This window comes from Cynocephalus volans, chromosome 2 (genome assembly GCF_027409185.1).
Source record: "Cynocephalus volans isolate mCynVol1 chromosome 2, mCynVol1.pri, whole genome shotgun sequence".
Lineage (NCBI taxonomy): Eukaryota > Metazoa > Chordata > Mammalia > Dermoptera > Cynocephalidae > Cynocephalus > Cynocephalus volans.
Window position 1 is genome coordinate 161,525,468 of NC_084461.1, and position 19,558 is coordinate 161,545,025.

Below are 19,558 nucleotides of genomic sequence, written 5' to 3' on the forward strand. Positions count from 1 at the left end.
TGGAGAATGATCCATGTGCTGATGAGAAGAATGAATATTCTGAGGTTGTTGGATGGAATGTTCTGTAGATATCTGCCAAGTCCAATTGGTCTAGAGTATTGTTTAGATCTTGTGTTTCTCTGCTGATTCTTTGCCTAGATGATCTGTCCAATATTGACAGTGGGGTGTTCAGGTCCCCTGCTATTATGGTATTAGTGTCTATTTCCTTCTTTAGGTCTAATAGAGTTTGTTTTATAAATCTGGCTGCTCCAACATTGGGTGCGTACTTATTTATGATTGTTATGTCTTCTTGATGGATCAGTCCTTTTATCATTACGTAGTGTCCCTCATTGTCTCTTTTTATGGTTTTCAGTTTAAAGTCTACTTTGTCAGATATAAGAATAGTTACTCTAGCTCGTTTTTCTTTTCTGTTTGCATGGTAAATCTTTTTCCATCCTTTCACTCTTGGACTATGTGAGTGTTTATGGGTGAGGTGGGTCTCTTGAAGGCAGCATATAGTTGGGTCCTCCTTTTTAATCCAGTCAGCCAGTCTGTGTCTTTTGATTGGGGAATTTAAGCCTTTTACATTAAGAGTTGTTATTGAGAAGTGTTGATTTATTCCTAGCATTTTATTGGCTGTTTGGTTGTCTTAGGTGTCTTTTCTTCCTTGCTTTGTGATTTACTGTTTGGTTTCTGTGTTTGTTGGTGCCTTAGGTTGTAGATAGCCTTTTTGTTTGTTTGTTTTCTCTTCATGAATGCCATTTTTATTATACTAGTGGGTTTTGATTTTTCTTGAGTTTTTATGGCAGTGGTAGTTATTTTTCAGGACCCCAACCCAGAACTCCCTTGAGAATTTCTTGTAAGGGTGGTCGTGTGGTGGTGAACTCCCACAGTTTTTGTTTGTCTAAGAAGTATACTATTTGCCCTTCATTTCGGAAGGATAGCCTTGCAGGGTAGAGTATTCTTGGCTGGCAATCTTTGTCTTTTAGTATTTTGAATGTGTCATCCCTTTCCTTTCTAACTTTTAGGGTTTGTGATGAAAAGTCTAATGTTAGCCTGATTGGGGCTCCCTTATAGGTGATTTGACGCTTCTCTCACAGCTTTTAAGATTCTCTCTTTGTCTCTGAGTTTTGCCAATTTGACTATAACATGTCTTGGAGAAGACCTTTTTGTGTTGAATACGTTTGGAGATCGTTGAGCTTCCTGGATCTGAAGATCTGTGATTTTTCCTATACCTGGGAAGTTTTCTGCCACTATTTTGTTGAATATGTTTTCAATGCAATCTCCTTTTTCCGAACCCTTCTGGAATACCCATGACTTGGATATTTGAACACTTAAGGTTGTCTGATATCTCTCTCAGATTTTCTTCAATGCCTTTGATTCTTTTTTCTTTTTTTTTTTGTCTGCTTGTGTTATTTCAAACAGCCCATCTTCAAGTTCAGAGGTTCTCTCTTCAACTTCCACAAGCCTGTTGGTTAAGCTCTCCATTGTGTTTTTTATTTCACTGAATAGCTTCTTCAGTATGGCAAGTTCTGCTCCACTTTTTTTCAGCGCATTGATTTCCTTGTGCATTTCCTCTTTCAGGTCCTGTATACTTTTCCTCGTTTCATCATGATGTCTAGCTGAGTTTTCTTGTATCTCATTCAGTTTCCTTAGAATTATCACTAGAAATTCCTTGTCAGTCATTTCAAGGGATTCTTGTTGTATAGGATCTAGAGCTTGAGATTTATTATCTTTTGGTGGTGTATTTTCTTGATTTTTCATATTTCTGGTATCTTTTCTTTGATGTTTATTCATTGTGGCAGGGGGTTTCACAGTCCACAGGTTTGACACTATTGACTGACTAAGATGTTGCTGTGGTTGCCAATTTGGTATGGCTACCTCAGTGACTCCCTGTTCCCTGCACTCTGACCTGGGCTGCTGGGATGCACCAAGGCACCGCAGAGTGTGTGGTCTCTGCAGAGCTTCCCCTTCCCCTGCAGGATGTCTCCCTGCTCTGTGCGCACTAGGCCGGGCTTGGGATGGAGCTGGGTGGCAGCGGTGAAGCCTATCTGCTGCTGGCTTGCGCGGCAGCAGCGTGGACCCTGTGGAGTTCCCACCTCTCCAGCCGGACGACTCCCGGCTCTGTGTGCACTAGGCTGGGCTGTGAATGAAGCCAGGTGGCGGCGGTGAAGCCTACCTATTGGATCAGGCAGTGGCGGCCTGCAGGGCCTGTGGTCTCTGTGGAGCTTCTGCCTCTCCCGCTGGACGTCTCCCTGTCTCGGCTGCCGGTTGATTCTCTTCCAGCTCCAGGGACGGTGGGTGGGGGCAGGGGTTCTGAAGCCGCAGTCACCGTTGCAGCACGGGGTGACACACGCCGGCTCAGGCCTCCATGTTTCCACGTCTGCAGCTGCGGCTGGGACGCGGGCCATGGCGCACCGGCAGGTCGCATGCGCGGGTTGGGGGAAGATTCCCGGTTCTTGGCAGGGTAAAGACACCCTTTTGAAGCTGTTCCTTTGTGCCGATTCTGCTACAGCTGCATCTGGCTCAGGCCTCAGGCTGCTTCCACTGGTGGCGGAAAAGCGGCAGGCAGCTCTCCTCTTCCGCCATCTTGACCTGGCTTTTCTCCTCCATTAGCTTCTAAAACTCAACTGTCTCAGCCGCCTGCCCACCGCATCATTGTCTTATTTCAAAAAGCTTTGGTGGCTGGGAGTCCAAGGAACATATCTGGTGAGGGCCTTCTTCTGGCTGGGAACTCTCTGTAGGGTCCTGTGGCAACCAGTGTCTCCCAGCAAGAATGGGCTGAGCAAGAGCCACTGCATGTTTTTAAAAAATATTTTCTGCTGAGTATTTAAAGTTTTAGAGTGATTTTAGTTGGTATTGTCTTTTTAATGTTGGTGCCCATTTGTTCATAGATAGTATTTAGAAATATAATTGATTTTTCTGTTTATTTTGTATCTTGTGACATTGACCTTGTTAGTTCTGGGAGTTTTCTTTGACGATTCATTGGGATTTTCTACATAGGCAATCGTGTTATCTGCAAATAGGGACATTATTGTGCTTTTTATTTTATTTTATTTTTCTTTTCTATATGTGAGCCATTAATTTCCTTTTCTCAGCTTCTTGTATTAGTTAGAATTTATAGCACTATGTTGAACAAGAATGGTGAGAGCAGACATCCTTGCTTTCTACAGGGATCTGAACCCTCGACCTTAGTGTTATAACACCACACTCTAACCATCTTAGCTAACCGTCCATCCCTACTGTTAATTCTTCTTTAAACATTTGTTAGAATGCTCCAGTGAAACTATCCATGCCTGGAGATTTCTTTTTGGGGAGGTTTTAAATTATGAATTCAAGTTTCCTAATAGTTACAGGGTTATTCTAATTATGTAATTTGTGTTGGTGATTTGTAGTAGTTTGTGCTTTTTGAGGAATTGAACCATTTTTGTCTAGTTGTTAAAATTGTATATGTAGAGTTTTCATGGTCTTCTCTTATTATCCTTTTAAAATCCTTAGCATATAAAGGCATAGCCCCATTTCATACCTAATATGCGTAATTTGCATCTTCTTTCTTTACTTTGTCTTTGCTAGAAGTTTGTCTATTTTATTGATCTTCGAAGGATCATCTGTTTGTTTCATTGATTTTCTCTTTTTTTCTGTTATCAATTTTATTGATTTTTTTTTCTCTTTCTCATTTTCTTACTTCTGCTTGCTTTGGGTTTAGTTTGCTCTCCCTTTCCTAGGTTACTGAGGTAAAACTTAGATTATTGATTTGAGACATTTTTCTAATATGTACATTTAGTGTTATTTTTCTGTCCTGCTTTAACCATGTTCCACAAATTCTGATATGTTGCGCTTTTATTTACATTAAATTTAACGTATCTTTTTGTATTTTTGTATTTTTGTATTATAATTTTTATTGAATCAAAATTGATTATACATAATTTTGGGTTTCAACATTGAGATATGTTGATCAAATCAGTATTACTAGCATATATATTGTTACAAGTTGGAATTATTCTTTATGCCCCTTGTCCAATCCCTCCTCATTTCCCCTTCCTCTCCCCCTCCCCCCTTTAATCACCCTAGATTTCTTCTCTCCCTCTGAAAGAATAATGTTTACTCTGTTGATTTGATGCCCAAATAATCTGTCCAATGCTGAGAGGTGTGAACAGGTCCCCGAATATTATCATAGAGCAAATGCTTCTTCTGTCACTCTGAAATGGGCTTTGTGGAGAGAGACGTCCTCTTCTTTTCTTTATCTCTGATGGTGACTCTTCTTGTGTCAATGCACCCAATGGCTGGCAGACCTTGTGCATGGTGGTTGTGATGTCTAGCCGCTTTTGTGGCAGCCATGGTTATTGTGGTGGCTGTGGTGGGCCACCCACATGGAGGTGATGTTTTTGGCACGCTCCTTTGTGCTGGTGGTGTGCCTGGTTATGGGGAGTGTCCAGTCCCTGGTTCCATGCCTCGGGTCCCCAGATGGGCCCCAAGGCACTAGTGCAGTGTGCCTGGTTGTGGGAGGGGGGTCTGGTCCCCGGCTCCATACCTGGGCCAATGGGCAGGGCCCCAAGGTGCTGGTGCGGTGTTCCTGGTTGTGGGTGGGAGGGGTCCGGTCTCCTTCTCCATGCCTTGGGTCCCCAGGCAGGGCCCTGAGATGCTGGCACGGTGTGCCTGGTTGTGAGAAGGGCGTCCTGTCCCCTTCTCCATGACTCGGGTCCTTGGGCAGGCCGTGAGGTGCTGGCGTGGTGTGCCTGGTTGTGGGGGGGGGGTCTGGTCCACTTCTCCATGACTCGGGTCCCCGGGTGGGCCCCGAGGCACTGGTGCAGTGTACCTGGTTATGGGAGGGGGGTCTGGTCCCCTTATCCATGCCTCAGGACCCTGGGTGGGCCCCAAGGCACTGGTGTGGTGTGCCAGGTTGTGGGAGGGGGGTCTGGTCCTCGGATCCATGCCTCAGGTCACTTGAGTGGACCCCAAAGCACTGGCGTCATGTGCCTGGTTGTGGGAGGGGGGTCCGGTCCCCGGCTGCATGCCCCAGGCCTCTGGGTTGGCCCCAGGGTGCTGGCAGTATGCCTGAATGTGGGAGTGGGGTCTGGTCCCTGGCTACAAGCCTTGTTCCCAGGTGGGTCTGAGGTGCTGGTGGTGTGAGTGGTTGTGGGTGGGGGTCCAGTCCCCAGCTGCATGCCATATGACCCCTGGTGGGCCCCAAGGCTCTGGTAGTGTGCCTGGGCCAGAATTAATTTTTTGTCCTTTGCTTACTTCTGAAACAGGGGAACTTCATGTGGGAACCAGTACTTGAGCTGTGTGGTTGAGCTAAATTGTTGCTTTGCTGTTGTTTCCCTAGGGAAGGCTTTTTGTGCAGCTCAGGGTTTAATGGTGACTTTATAGGTACTTCCGGCTCTCCAGAGACCCGATGCACCTGGGTTGTGTAGAAACTCTGATCTGGGCCTGAGTTTTTCCACCAAACTGCACCCTAAGCAATTCTGCATTCCCGACCAGTCTCCTTTGAATGGTCCTGCTCTGACTGGGGGAGGATCAGCTGTCCTTGCTGTGTCCCAGTGTTTTCCAGGTGGGTCTGTCTCCCCCACCGCTTGTGCTCCAAACACTTCCCCTGGGACATTCCTTGCGCCTGTCCCTTGTGATGACTCACCAGCCTCTGAATGGCTCCCCTTTTTCAGCTGTTCTGGCTCCTCTCTCCTACGTGGGTCCATGGGAACCCTTTTAGTGGTCGTGCTGTCCTGGGGGCCACCAAGGCCCTCTTCTCCCCTGCCGCCTCCAGGTAACCATGTGAAGGGCACAGCTGTGGTTTCTGCCAGCTCCTGCTCCATGCACTCAGCAGCTTGAGCCTGAAAATGGCCACGGCCCAAAATGCTCTGAGCAGTTTTTTCTTGATCTCATCGTGGTTTCTCCCGCCTTCATGAACTCCGTAGGTCTCTCCTCCTCTTCCCCTGAGCTCCAGCGGCCCCAGCATGGCTGATATTACATTTTTATAGTTATAAATTGATTTGTGGGATAGAGTGACGCTGGGGACCATCTGTTCCGCCATCCTGACTGGAACTCCCTGTTTCTAATTTTAGATGCAGAAATTTTAAAACTAAAACACGTTATCCACAGTACAGGATCAATACTGAATTGAGAAACATTTGGTCACAAATCTATGTGTAGGTGGTAGAAACCATTATAAAACTCATTTTCATGGGATTAGAGAATTGGGTCATAATAAAGAAAATTTTAAGTTATATTTTTAACTTAAAAGCACTCTCATCTGCAGAAGTTTGGAATGGTTTCCTTTCATTTGATTCTTAATAGGTATATGGAGTACCATTAGATCCGATGATATTTTAGAGGTAGTTCTATGTCATTATTTCTGTTTTGCCCATTTTCTTGTATTAGCTTATTCTCCGTGAGAATTATTCATGATTCTAACCCAGTATTTTATTATTTTGAAATCGTTAAAACTTTTTAGAGTCACTATGATATTTATAGTTAGAGTGAGCTAATGGCAGTGAGGCTCTAGATGATCACTTCATAAGGGAACACTGTAAGATGCACTGTGAGCTGGTGTCAGTGATGTTGGAGCAGTGTGGAACTGGGAGAATGTATGGTCCAGCCCTGTTCCATTGATAATTCTCTGTGCCAGAATTATAGCATTATCTTGTGTTCTTACATGTTTTAGAAGACTATGAAGTCATACTTAAAAATTTTTTTTAAAGTTATTATAAAATTGTCACTGTCCAATCTTGAATATTTTCAACTTCAGAAGTGTTTTCTCTTAATTAGCAAAGAAAATTCACTTACTTTTAGTTCATATATTTGATTGTAGTATTTAAAATAGATGTTTTGTTTTCTGAACAAGAATAAATACACTAAAATTGTACATATTTTTATAGCATTCAACTATGACATCAACATTGAGGAGATTGGGTGAAGACATATTTAAAGGAGTAGTAACTAAAGGAATTCCAGATAATTCTCTAGAACAGTTGGTGGAGAATAAATCAAAGACAGCTGCTTTCTTTAAGAGCTCCAATTTGCCATTGAGATTTTTATCAACATTAATTGTTCTCAGGACAGTCACTCAAGGTAAGCTTTCAAGTCTGCTTATGGTATAATTTTTGGTAAACAACTAGGATGGAATACTATATAATGAAAGCAGTTCTTTTTTAGCAAATATGTTTTACATTTCAGAATGAGGATTTGAGTTATTTTATAATGGTAGAACATTGTAAAAAAGCTGCTTTTATTTGGTAAATTTGAGGAAATGAAATCTTTAGTTGGATTGTTTCCTCCTCTCAGAAGCCTTCGTTGATTCTCTTAGGTCATGTTCCCATAATACCCTTCACTTACAACTATTGTTGTATTTGCCACGAAAGATTATCGTTGCTAGTTTATTATTTTCCACTATAGAATGGGTACAAAATCTGGCCCACCACCTATTTTGTACGTAAAGTTTTCTCCTACAGCCATGGTCATTTGTTGTGTATTGTCTATGACTCTCTTCACTCTACAATGACAGAGTTGAATAGTTGGCAACAGAGATTATGTGGCCCCCAAAGCCTATCAAATTGTTATCTCATCCTTTCCAGAAAAGGTTTGTCAACCCCTGTAGTAGTTTATAAGTTTAGTAAGGAAAAATTTGGCTTGTTAAATTGGCTTTGTATCCCCCAGCACCTAGTATAGTGCTTGGTATAAATTAATGAGTAAGGAAAAGAATGAATTAAAAATAATGCTTCAGTCAAAGTTGGCCAGAATTAATATATTTTTAATATATAGCTATAACTAGTTATCTTTTTTGATCAATAAATATGAGAACTTTTGTTAAAGTGAGTCATGCCAATGTAGTCAAGCAATAAATATGCCATTTTTCTATCTTTCCTGTTTGTTAAATTATATGGCTTAGACTGGTTGTTTAAGTGAACAGTGACAGTAATTTAATTTTTTTCTCTTAAGTATGTCCTATTTAGTTACTTCTGATGGTATAGAATCGATGAAAAAAACCAAAAAACTATAAATCTGCCTTCTTAGTTATTTTGCCACCTTATAGTTATGGTTCTCAAAATTATAGTAGACTGGGTGGTAAATGTTTAAAGGTCACTTATGAGGAGGGGGTATTTGCCCAAAATAAAGTTAGCCACAGGCCTATCTCAGAAAGTTAAAAAAAAAAAAAAAAAAAAATTATACATATACACACACACATAAATAGATTCTAAATACAGTTTCAGCAGACAGACCTTAACTACACATTAAAAATGTACATATGGTGCATAAGGGTACTTCAAAAAGTTCATATAAAAATAGAATTACAACATAATACTAATCTTTCCATGAACTGTTTGGAGACCCCTTGTATTCACCACATATCAAATAAGGTTAATATCAGGAATTCAGAGACACTTTAATACAAGAAAAATTCTTAATCATTAATCATTTAATTAAAAAACATTTAAAAACATATATCAACATATAACATCATTTGATAAAGTGTTCATTCCTGATAAAACTCTAAAAAAGGCAAAAATGCAGTAAGGGGTACTTATTTGAAATGGATAAAATAAAATAGGAAGGAGTTGGTACTCCCTGTCACAACTTACATACTGGGAGCCTAGTATTGGACATGCTGACCATCTGTAAAGACCATGAAAAAGCGAAGTATGAATGAACATTGAAAAGGAGTAGAGAAAACTGTTAATTTGTGGATACTCTAATATGCCCATTAATCAAGGGCATTCAAAGAAATATAACAAGGTGTAAATAAAGATAGGCACAAATAATAGAATAGGTTAATAAAGATAATTGGTGAAGAGAGTTCTGGTCATGATGGCAGAATAGATGGTCCCCAGCGTCACTCTCTCCCACAAATCAATCAATTTATAACTATAAAAATGTAACATCAGCCAAGCTGGGGCTGCTGGTGCCCAGGGGAAGAGGAGGAGAGACCACGATGAGATCAAGAAAAAACTGCTCAGAGCATTTTGGGCCGTGGCCATTTTCAGGCTCAAGCTGCTGAGTGCATGGAGCAGGAGCTGGCAGAAACCACAGCTGTGCCCTTCACATGGTTACCTGGAGGCGGCAGGGGAGAAGAGGGCCTTGGTGGCCCCCAGGACAGCACGACCACTAAAAGGGTTCCCATGGACCCACATAGGAGGGAGGAGCCAGAACAGCTGAAAAAGGCTGTTCAGAGCCTTTTTCAGCTGGAGCCATTCAGAGGCTGGTGAGTCATCACAAGGGACAGGCGCAAGGAACGTCCCAGGGGAAGTGTTTGGAGCACAAGCGGTGGGGGAGACAGACCCACCTGGAGAACACTGGGGCACAGCAAGGACAGCCAATCTGCCCCCCATTCAGCTCAGGACCACTAAGAGGAGACTGGTCGGGAATGCAGAATTGCACGGGGTGCATTTTGATGAAAAAACTCAGGCCCAGATCAGAGTTTCTATACAACCCAGGTGCACCGGGTCTTGAAAGCTGAGAGTACCTATAAGGTCAACCATTAAACCCTGAGCTGCACAAAAAGCCTTCCCTCGGGAAACAGCAGCAAAGCAGCAATTTAGGTCAACCACACAGCTCAAGTACTGGTTCCCACAGAAAGTTGCCCCCTTCTAGAAGTAAGCAAAGGACAAAAAATTAGTTCTGGCTCAGGCATACTACCAGTGCATTGGGACCCACGAAGGGACCTGAAGCATGCAGCTGGGGACTTGATCCCCACCCACAACCACTCACACCACCAGCGCCTTGGGGCCTGCCAGGGGACATGAGGCTTAGAACCAGGGACTGGACCCCACTCCCACATACAGATATACCGCCAGTGCTTCAGGGCCCACCCAGGGGCCTGGGGCATGTAGCCAGGGACTGGACACCCTGCACACAACCAGGCACACTGCCAGCACCTCAGGGCCCCGAGGTATGGAGAAGGGGACCGGGCTCCCCTGCCCCACAACCAGGCACACTGCGCCAGCGCCTCAGGGCCCACCTGGGGACCTGAAGTATGGAGCAAGGGACTGGATCCCCATCCTACAACCAGGCACCCTGTGCCAGTGCCTCGGGGCCCACCTAGGGACCTGAGGTATGGAGCTGGGGACTGGATCCCCATCCCACAACTAGACACACCACACCATCACCTCAGGGCCTGCCTGGGGACTCGAGGCATGGAGAAGGGGACTGGACCCTTCTTCCAAAACCAGGCACACCATGCCAGTGCCTTGGGGCCCCACCTGTGGGCCCAGGGTATGGAGCCGGGGACCGGACCCCCCTCCCACAACCAGGCACACTACGCTAGCGCCTCTGGGCCCACCTGGGGACCCGAGGTATGGAGCCAGGGACTGGACACTCCCCATAACCAGGTATACCACCAGCACAAAGGAGCATGCCAAAAACATCACCTCCATGTGGGTGGCCCACCACAGCCACCACAATAACCATGGCTGCCACGAAAGCAGCTAAACTCCAGAACCACTACGCAGATGGTCTGCCAGCCACTGGGGTGCATTGACACAAGAAGAGTCACCATCAGAGATAAAAGAAGAGGACGTTTCTCTCCACAAAGCCCATTTCAGAGTGATAGAAGCATCTGCTCTGTGATAATTCTTGGGGACCTGATGACACCTCTCAGTATTGGGCAGATCATCTAGGCAACAAATCAACAGAGTAACCATTATTCTTTCAGAGGAAGAGAAGAAATTTAGGGTAATTTGAGGGGGGAGGGGAGAGGAAGTGGGGGGTAGGGGGAGATTGGACAAGGGATATAAAGAATCATTACAAGTTGTAGCGATATATACACTAGTAGTATTGATTTGATCAACATATCTCAATGTTGAACCCCAACAATATATATAATCAATTTTGATTTAATAAAAATTAAAAACATAAATAAAAACATTTCTTAGATGCAAAAAAATAAATAGTTGCTGAAGTTAAATGTCAGAAATAAAGCCTTTTATTCTTCTTACCTGCAAAGACCAAGTATATTAAAAATCATAAGATGCCCCACATGGCTTAGTATAACAATGCTAGTTAAAATTCCAAAATAGTTTCGTAAAGTTGAGAAAGTGATAGGGAAGTTTATGTCGGAAAAAAATTTCCAACGAATGTGATGTTTTAAAACAAACAAAACAGCAACACTGGGCAGAGGCTTGCCTTAGACTATAGAACAATTATAATATGTAACAATAAAAAATGAGTAATAATTGATTTAAAATAACACACATTCTCATAATAGCACACATTTGAGAGCCAAAAATATTTCATTGACTGCCCTGGGTCGCTAAGCAACTGGCAGAGCTCATGTTTGAATCCAGGGCTTTTTGATTCATAGTTCAGGACATTTTCCACTCTGTAACTCCATTTTCTGACTCAAATATCACCACTAAGTTGCTGCCTACCTTAGTCTCCTCCAAATGTAACTAAGGAATATGTCTGAATTTGACTGATAGAAGTAGATTATATCTATGTAACTGGACTGTGGCCTTCAGAGGCCAGAGGTAGGACTTACCACATGGTATCTGGAGCCCATGAGGCAGGCCCTCCTTGTAGAAGCCACTTTCAGCACAGTGCCAATATTGCCATGGTGGCCAGATGGCCGCCAGCTCAGTGCCTGAGGAGTTCCTGGAATGCCACCCTCTCGACCCTGCATGTGTGGTTGGGCAGTTGTTTGTGCCTGTCTCCCCTGTGCTGCCCCACTCCAGTGCCTGAAGCAGGTCATGTCTGACCCCTAGACGCACCTGCCAGCTGATTCTCTCCCAGATCTGGCTGCTTGACTCACAGGGAAGAGGCAAAAGAACAATTATTGGCTGTCTCCCTGTCTCACCCAATGTCGGGTTCACGAGGGGAAAAGAGCAAGGCCTAGTCTCTTGGTGCAAAGTCTTATAAATTCTGAACAAGTGGTTTCATCTCAAAGCATTAATTTAATCCCTTATAGAATGAAAATAGTACTTCACAGGGATGTGGTGAAAATAAAACAAGATGTTGATGGCTAACTGCCTGGCACAGTGTCTGTTACATTCAAGATGTTCAGTAAATCATTTAATAAAATTCTGAAATAGCGTGAGTAAGAAGTTTTGCATGGCTCCTCAGGTATGTTTAACTTGCATGTGGGTTAGGTAGATAAATATATTAGCATGAATTTATTATTTTTAAATATATTTAGTAATTTTAAATATATTAGATGGTAATTCACTCTCCCATTTTTGAAGCAGCCCAAATTTAATGGAGAAAAACCCAGAAGGTAATGAAGTTGTTTCACACTGTCTGCAGATAGCAAGTTCAAAACATTTCTAAATGAGATGCCCTAGGAATGTCCTTTGTGGGCACTGAAGCAATCAGCCGAAGAGAAAAGAGAAGGTTGTTGTTTGAAAGAGGGAAAAAGAGAAATGACTGTTTAAATAAAAAATAGCAATGTATTGTATTGTGGGATTTGTAATGTATATAGAAGTAAAATGTTTTGGCAGCAATATAATAGGGTAGTGGGGCTGAAGTAGAATTATAGTGTGGTAACATTCTTACGTTATACTTGAAGTGGTATAGTACTTGAAAGTAGACTGATAACTTAAAAATGTTTGTGTGTAAAACCTAAAGCAATCAATAGGTATTGCTAATATGCCAACAAAGGAGATAAACACCTCAATTAAAAGGCAGAGCTTAGGGCCGAGCCCGTGGCGCACTTGGTAGAGTGCTGCGCTGGGAGCGCGGCGACGCTCCCGCCGCGGGTTCGGATCCTATATAGGACTGACCGGTTCACTCACTGGCTGGGTGCTGGTCACGAAAAAACGACAAAAAAAAAAAACAAAACAAAAGGCAGAGCTTATCTGATTGGATGAAAAAACAAGACACAACTGTTTGCTCCCCGTAAGAAACCCACTGTAATATAAAGGCAGAAATAGGTTATAAGTAAATGAATGGAAAAAGGTATGCTATTTTAAACCCACTGTAATATAAAGGCAGAAATAGGTTATAAGTAAATGAATGGAAAAAGGTATGCTATTTTAACACTAGTGAAAAGAAAGGTGGAGTCACTATATTAATAGTAGAGAAAGTAAATTTCAGAGTAAAGACTATTATTGGAGATAAAGAGGGTCATTTTATAATGATTAAGTTGTCAATTCATCAGGAGAACATTGTAATCTGAAACCTTTATGTACCTAATAGCATAAAGCAAAAACTGATAGAAGAAACAGGGGAGTCTACAATTGTGGTTAGAAATTTCAACATTCCTCGGATCCCTGTACTGGCCAGCTGCCAAAAAAAGAAAAAAGAAAGAAATTTCAACATTTCTAAGTAATTGATAGAACAGCTAGGCAAAAAGTAAGGTTATAGAGTAGGCTTGGATAAAATTGTCAACCAGTTTGATCTATTTATAGAGTAGTCCGCTGAACAACAGCAGAGTACACATTCTTTTTAAGTGCGCATGGTATATTACCAAAATAAACCATATTTTGGGTCATAAAACAAACCTTAACAAAATTTAAGATTTACATCATGCAAAATATGTGTTCTAGCCACAATGAGATTAAATTAGAAATGAATAACAGATATCTGGAAAATCTCCACATATTTGGAAAATAAATAAAATGCCTATACATAACCCATGGATCAAAGAAGAAATCAAAAGGAAAATTAGAAATTATTTCAAACCAACTGAAAATGAAAAACAGACATATTAAAATCTGTGGGGTGCAGCTAACACAGTGCTCAAAGGGAAATTGATAGCATTGAATAAAAAGGGTAGCAGATTAAGTCCAGGGTAAGCTAAAGGTTATAATCAACAGAAAAAAAAAGCTGTGAAGAAATATGAACAATAGTAGAAATCAATGAAGCCAAAGCTCTTTCTTTGAGAAGATCGATAAATCAATTGATAAACCTCTAGCCAGGCTGAGTAGACCAAAAGATATGACACAAATTATCAATATCAGAAATGAGAAAGGGCAATCTTAGAGATCTTATAGACATTCCAAAAGAAAGTAAAGCGATATTTTGAACAACTTAATGCCAATAAAATTGTCAATTTAGAGGAAATGGACACATCACTTGAAAGATATAAAATACCAAATTTCACTTAAGAAGATATGGATAACCTGAATATTCCTATATCTGTTACAGAAATTGAATTTGTAATTACAAAATTTTTCTCCAGGAAAATTCCAGGGCCATATGTTTCTTTCTTTTTTTTTTTTTAAAGATGACCAGTAAGGGGATCTTAACCCTTGACTTGGTGTTGTTAGCACCATGGTGAGCTAACCAGCCATCCCTATATGGGATCCGAACCCGTGGCCTAGGTGTTATCAGCACCACACTCTCCCGAGTGAGCCACAGGCCGGCCCCTGGGGCCATATGTTTCACTGGTGAATTCTTCTAAGCATTTCCCTGCAAACTCTTCCAGAATGAAAATATGAAATACTTGGAGATGAATATGTGAGAGACAAAAGGTGTAAAAGATCTGTACACTAAAAACTACAAGATTTTACTGAGAGAAGTTAAAGCCCACCTGAATAAATGGAGAGAGATACCTTGTTCTTTGGTGAAAAGATTCAATACTGTTAAGATGTCAGTTCTCCCCAAATTGAACTATAGATTTAAAGTAGTCCCAATCAAAATTACATTAGGCTCTTAGGTAGTGAGAAACTGAATTTAAAGTTTGCATAGAAATTCACAGGACTTAGGGCTGGCCTGTGGCTCACTTGGTAGAGTGTGGTGCTGATAACACCAAGGCCACGGGTTCAGATCCCTATATAGGGATGGCTGGTTAGCTCACTTGGGAGAGCGTGGTGCTGACAAACCAAATCAAGGGTTAAGATCCCCTTACCTGTCATCTTAAAAAAAAAAAAAAAAAATGCACAGGACTTAGAGTGCTCATAACAACTTGGAAAAATAAATATCGATTATTTTTGCCACCTGATTTCAAGATAGTTTGGTATTGGTGTAAAGGTAGATATCAGTGGGACAGAATAATAGAGACCACACATTTATGGTCAATTGATTTTCAATAAGTTGCCCAGGCAGTTCACTGTAGTGAAAGGATAATCCTGTCTACAAGTTATGCTGGGTCAGTGGTACATCCACATGCAAAAAAAAAAAAAAAAAAAAAAGAACCTCATACAAAAATTATCTCAACATGGATGGATTGTGAACCTAAATTTAGGAGTTAAAACTCTAAAACTGCTAGAAGAAAGCATATGAGACTTTCAGTAACCTTGGGTTTGGCAAAATTTTCTAAAACAGCACAATAAACATGAATTATAAAAAGTAAATTAGACCATCAAAATTTAAAATTATGTTTTTTCAAAGGACACTTAGGAAAATGCAAGTGATAGAGTGGGAGAAATTATCTGCAGATCACGTGTCTGAGAAAGGGCTTGTATCTAGAATACATAAAGGACTCTTATAATGCCATGAGACAATAACCCAATAAAAATGGGAAAAAGATTTAAACAGACCTTCACAGAAAACATGTGGATAGCAGTGAAGCATGTGTAGAGATGATCAGCAACTCAGTTGTTAGGAAATTACAGGTTTAAACCACAATGTAGTTCACATCAGTAAAATGACTAAAATTAGGTGCGGACTACCCCACATGTTTGTGAGGATGCAAAGCACCTGGAGCTCTTGTTCACTGCCAGCAGGAATGTGAAGTGGTGTGACCACCTTAGAGAACAGTTTGGCAGTTTCTTAAAATGTTGAAACTGCATCTTAGCACGTGCCCCAGCCATTCCAGTCTGAGGTATTTTCCCAAGAGAAATGAAAGCATATGTGTACACAGAAGACTTGTTTACTGCTTGTTCATAGCAGCTTTATTTGTTATAGCACAAACCAGAAACAACCCAAATGTCCGTCAACAAGTGAATGGAGAAACAAATGGTATTATATCTACACAATGGAATACTACTCAGCAGTAAAAAAGAACATCCAACAACATGGATGAATCTCAAAATAAGTATGCCAACCGAGAGAAGCTAGATAAAAGTATACATACTACATAATCACACTTATATAAAATTCGAGAAAATGAAAAATAATCTATAATGAGAGAAAGCAAATCAGTGATTGCTTGGGAATAGGGGTTAGTTACAGAGGGAGGGATCACAAAGGCATAAGGAAGCTTTTGGGTCCAATGGATGTAGTCATTATTACCCTGATGGTGGGGATGGGTTCACAGGTGTGAAAACTCATCAAATTGTGTACTTTAAATATGTGAAAGTTTTGTATGTAATTATACCTCAATAAAACTAAAAACATAGTACATACACATCCTAACAATTTTTAAATGCTTTTATGTATGAACCGAGAAATGGTATGTACCATTCTCCAGGAGACCCTGAGGTACGTAATTAACAGCCTGATTTACATCCTCTATGCTGTCTTTCTCTGTTCTTAAAATGAATCTATATACCTGTATGTATGTTTTGCCTTTTAATCACAACAGTTTATTTAACTTGCAAGTCTATTCTTATAGATCTAATTCCTTATTTTTAATATATTTTATTTAGCTCCTTCTACTTCTTAGCCAACAGTTATCTAACCATCCTCCTATCAGTGGGATATTCCATTTGTTTCCCATTTTTGCACCTACAAATAATGACAGTAAATATCCTTATACATGTCCTGATGTGAGAGGATATGTGCATTTTAAATTTTAACATATTTTCAGATTTCTTCTGGAAAAAACTGTAGTTATTGTGTCCTTTCAGCAATATAGTGCCATTTTTAAAGACGTCTATTCCAGAACTGTATGTTATTGCTGTTTTCAATGTTTGCTAATCTCATTGGGTAAAGCATGGTTTTATGTAATCATTTTTATTTGCATCCTGTTGACTGCCAGTGAGAGTAATCATCGTTTTATACTTTTTGGCAGTTTGCCTTTTCTGTAAATTTTCTGTATCCATGGCTTACTTTTTATTAGATGATTTCTCTTTTTCTTATTGGCTTTTAAAAAAATAATATCCTTTGTCATATGAGATGCAAACTTTTTCCAATGTTCCATTTGTTTATGGTTTACTTTGCCAAACCAAAATTTAAAATTTTTATTTAGTTAAATAATGTCTATTTGTTATGATTTCTGAACTTCCTGTTATTCTACAAATTGTATTCTGAATTTTCTTATACTATTTTTCTCATATTTTTACATTTATTTCCTTAATTCAGCTGAAATTTTAGAAACACAATGTGAGTTTAGTGTTTCCGTATCAGAAACTTTTGATAACAATTCTTACAGAGGTTTGCATCTTTTTAAAAAACAAGCATTTATTCCTCTCCTCCCTACTAATCCAAACTATTATGTTTTTCTGTAGAGATAACTTCTGCTACAATTTTGCTGTACTTTTTTCTGAACCTTTTAAACTTTTGTGTACATATACGAGGGTACTTCAAAAAGTTTGTGGGAAAATGGAATTAAAAGATAGTACAAATCTTTCCATGGGCTTTTTGAAGACCCCTCATATATAAAACTCTAGAAAACAGTATTACTTTGGATTTATCTTCTCTTTAAAAAAATGCCAATTATATTACACCATGTTGCTTTACGACTGGCTATTTTGACTCAGCAATTGTTTGCAACTTGTTTATATTGACACACTATCTAGTGAATTTTAAGTTATCTGTGATAATTGGTAATAAAGATTCTCACCAGAGTTCACATAGTGGTATCTCTTGCCCATACTTGTCACTTTATGACTTTTGAATGAATTTTGACCACATTCTGAGTTATTTTAATTTTTAAAAATTTAAATTCCCTTTTAGCCAGAGATGCCTTTTTACAAAACCAATTTAAGTATTTCTTTATTCTGTATCCTTTTTGGGAAAGTCTTCATGAGAAGATAGACAACTTTCAATAGGTTTGAGTTAGATTTTTTTCTTATTGTTGGCTATTTCCGAGAACTGTTTATATTTAAAAATGTAATTTTAACCTTAGGATATGAAATGGAACTTGAAAAATCAGACTAAATAATTTCTCATTAAGTAATTCTTTTAAGAAACATATATTTATTTTACCTTTCATCTAAATACATGAATGCACAATTGATGCTATTCCCTTAGTTTGAAAAATTATTTAAAAGGTTTCATTCTGATTGTAAAAAATGGCTTTAAGCATTTTAAAAACACATAGCTAAGAAACTACTCATTTACAAATATGTCTTACAGCTGTTTTTAAAGACACCTAGGAGAGTCCACAGGTATTAGTATATAAATTGATAGTTGAAAGCAATCTTTTAGGTCTAATTTGGATCAAGACAAGCTTTGAGAGAAAATCAAAATTGAAACATCAGTTAAAACATTACCAAAATGTCAGAATGAGTATGATTAACTGAAAATGTGTTTGGTGTCTTATTAATAATCTAAAGAATAAATTTTTAAAATATTAAAGTGTGATTAGGATTGCCTTATGGTGTACGGAAAGTACTATCCGCCATAAAAATATTCTCCCTCAACTTTGATTAATAAAAAGCTCATAAAGGGACAAATTAGTCCCCCCAAATTATAAAACCACCCCAATTTGCCCTTTTATGACAAACGTGTCTGTTATTAATTTTTGTTAAATTCACTTTTTTCTGTAACATTTTATTTTCTAAAAAGTGTTTTTGGCAAAATGAATAGCTGTTAAATCTCAGTGGAAGTACAACATGGGTGTCTTTCACACCGTTTTCTCTATTTTCTGTGTGTAAAGTTCAGAATTAGTCATTTAAAATTAAAAATGTTATTTTTTAATGAAAACTTTGCAGGTTTGAGAACTGGGTCAGCTTCCATGAGAAATGAGAACCCAGAGAGGCCCCAGATCCTTTGATTACTACTTTACAAAGACATCTGCATGTTTGTATGGGACATCCTAGCAGTCTGTTTAATGGAGAAGCAACTCTGTGGGCTAAATAATAGATGCACCTCAGAAAAAAAGAGGGGGCTGTTGTGGTCTGTAGTTAAACATGTTTGGGAAATTTGGGGATAAGCAAAATTTAATAATTTTATTACTTTAATGGCCCAGTATGCATTATGAATCTCTAAAATTAAATATACTGTATGCAGCATTCTCCAGACTTACTCAACTTCATTCCCTTTGTGGAAGAGCAATATGCATAACTAATTCTCTAGGGAGACAATTTGAGATAATCTCTTAGTTTATGAAGTGCCTTTGTAATACCTTGCTACACTCTCTTTGTCACCTCTCTCCCCCTGGGTGATGGAGATGCAAAGGATTACTCAAAGCCCATTTCTTCTGAGCAGCGACAAGCCCCAAAGGGGTTAATTTTCTGGAACCCTTAAGAGAGAGGCATTCCTCCTTGGAAAATTAACCCTGAACTGGGGTTCTTTCTCAGTATTTATTCTCCAGGCCAGCAAGTTACCGAAAAGGAACATAGGTGGAGTTATGGCTAAGTACAGTTTAACAATAGAAGCTGGTGACATCAGTGAAATAACAAAGCGACATTCCATAATGCAATTTGCAAAAGGTTAAGTCGATCTACCAACAAAAGCTTGTTCTTAGCAAATACTGTCTTTTCCTACAGCAATACTTTATGGAGATTCACATTACCCTGAGGAGTGCTTTCACTATCCTCATGTTTGTGGAAGAGAAAAACAATATTAAGAGGATGGGCTCCAAATTCACATCAGTGTGAAATCTAGA

General features: G+C 39.9%; 1 protein-coding gene across 2 annotated transcripts in view; it reads left to right on the top strand.

Moving 5' to 3' along the window:
- The window catches only part of CCDC138 (coiled-coil domain containing 138), a 108,206-nt gene that overhangs the window by 57,842 nt on the left and 30,806 nt on the right, over positions 1 to 19,558 (top strand). For both annotated transcript variants that reach the window (XM_063086551.1, XM_063086552.1), the window contains one exon: positions 6,852 to 7,044. In XM_063086551.1, coding sequence (XP_062942621.1) covers positions 6,852 to 7,044 — 193 coding nt within the window. The remainder of the gene's footprint in view (positions 1 to 6,851; positions 7,045 to 19,558) is intronic.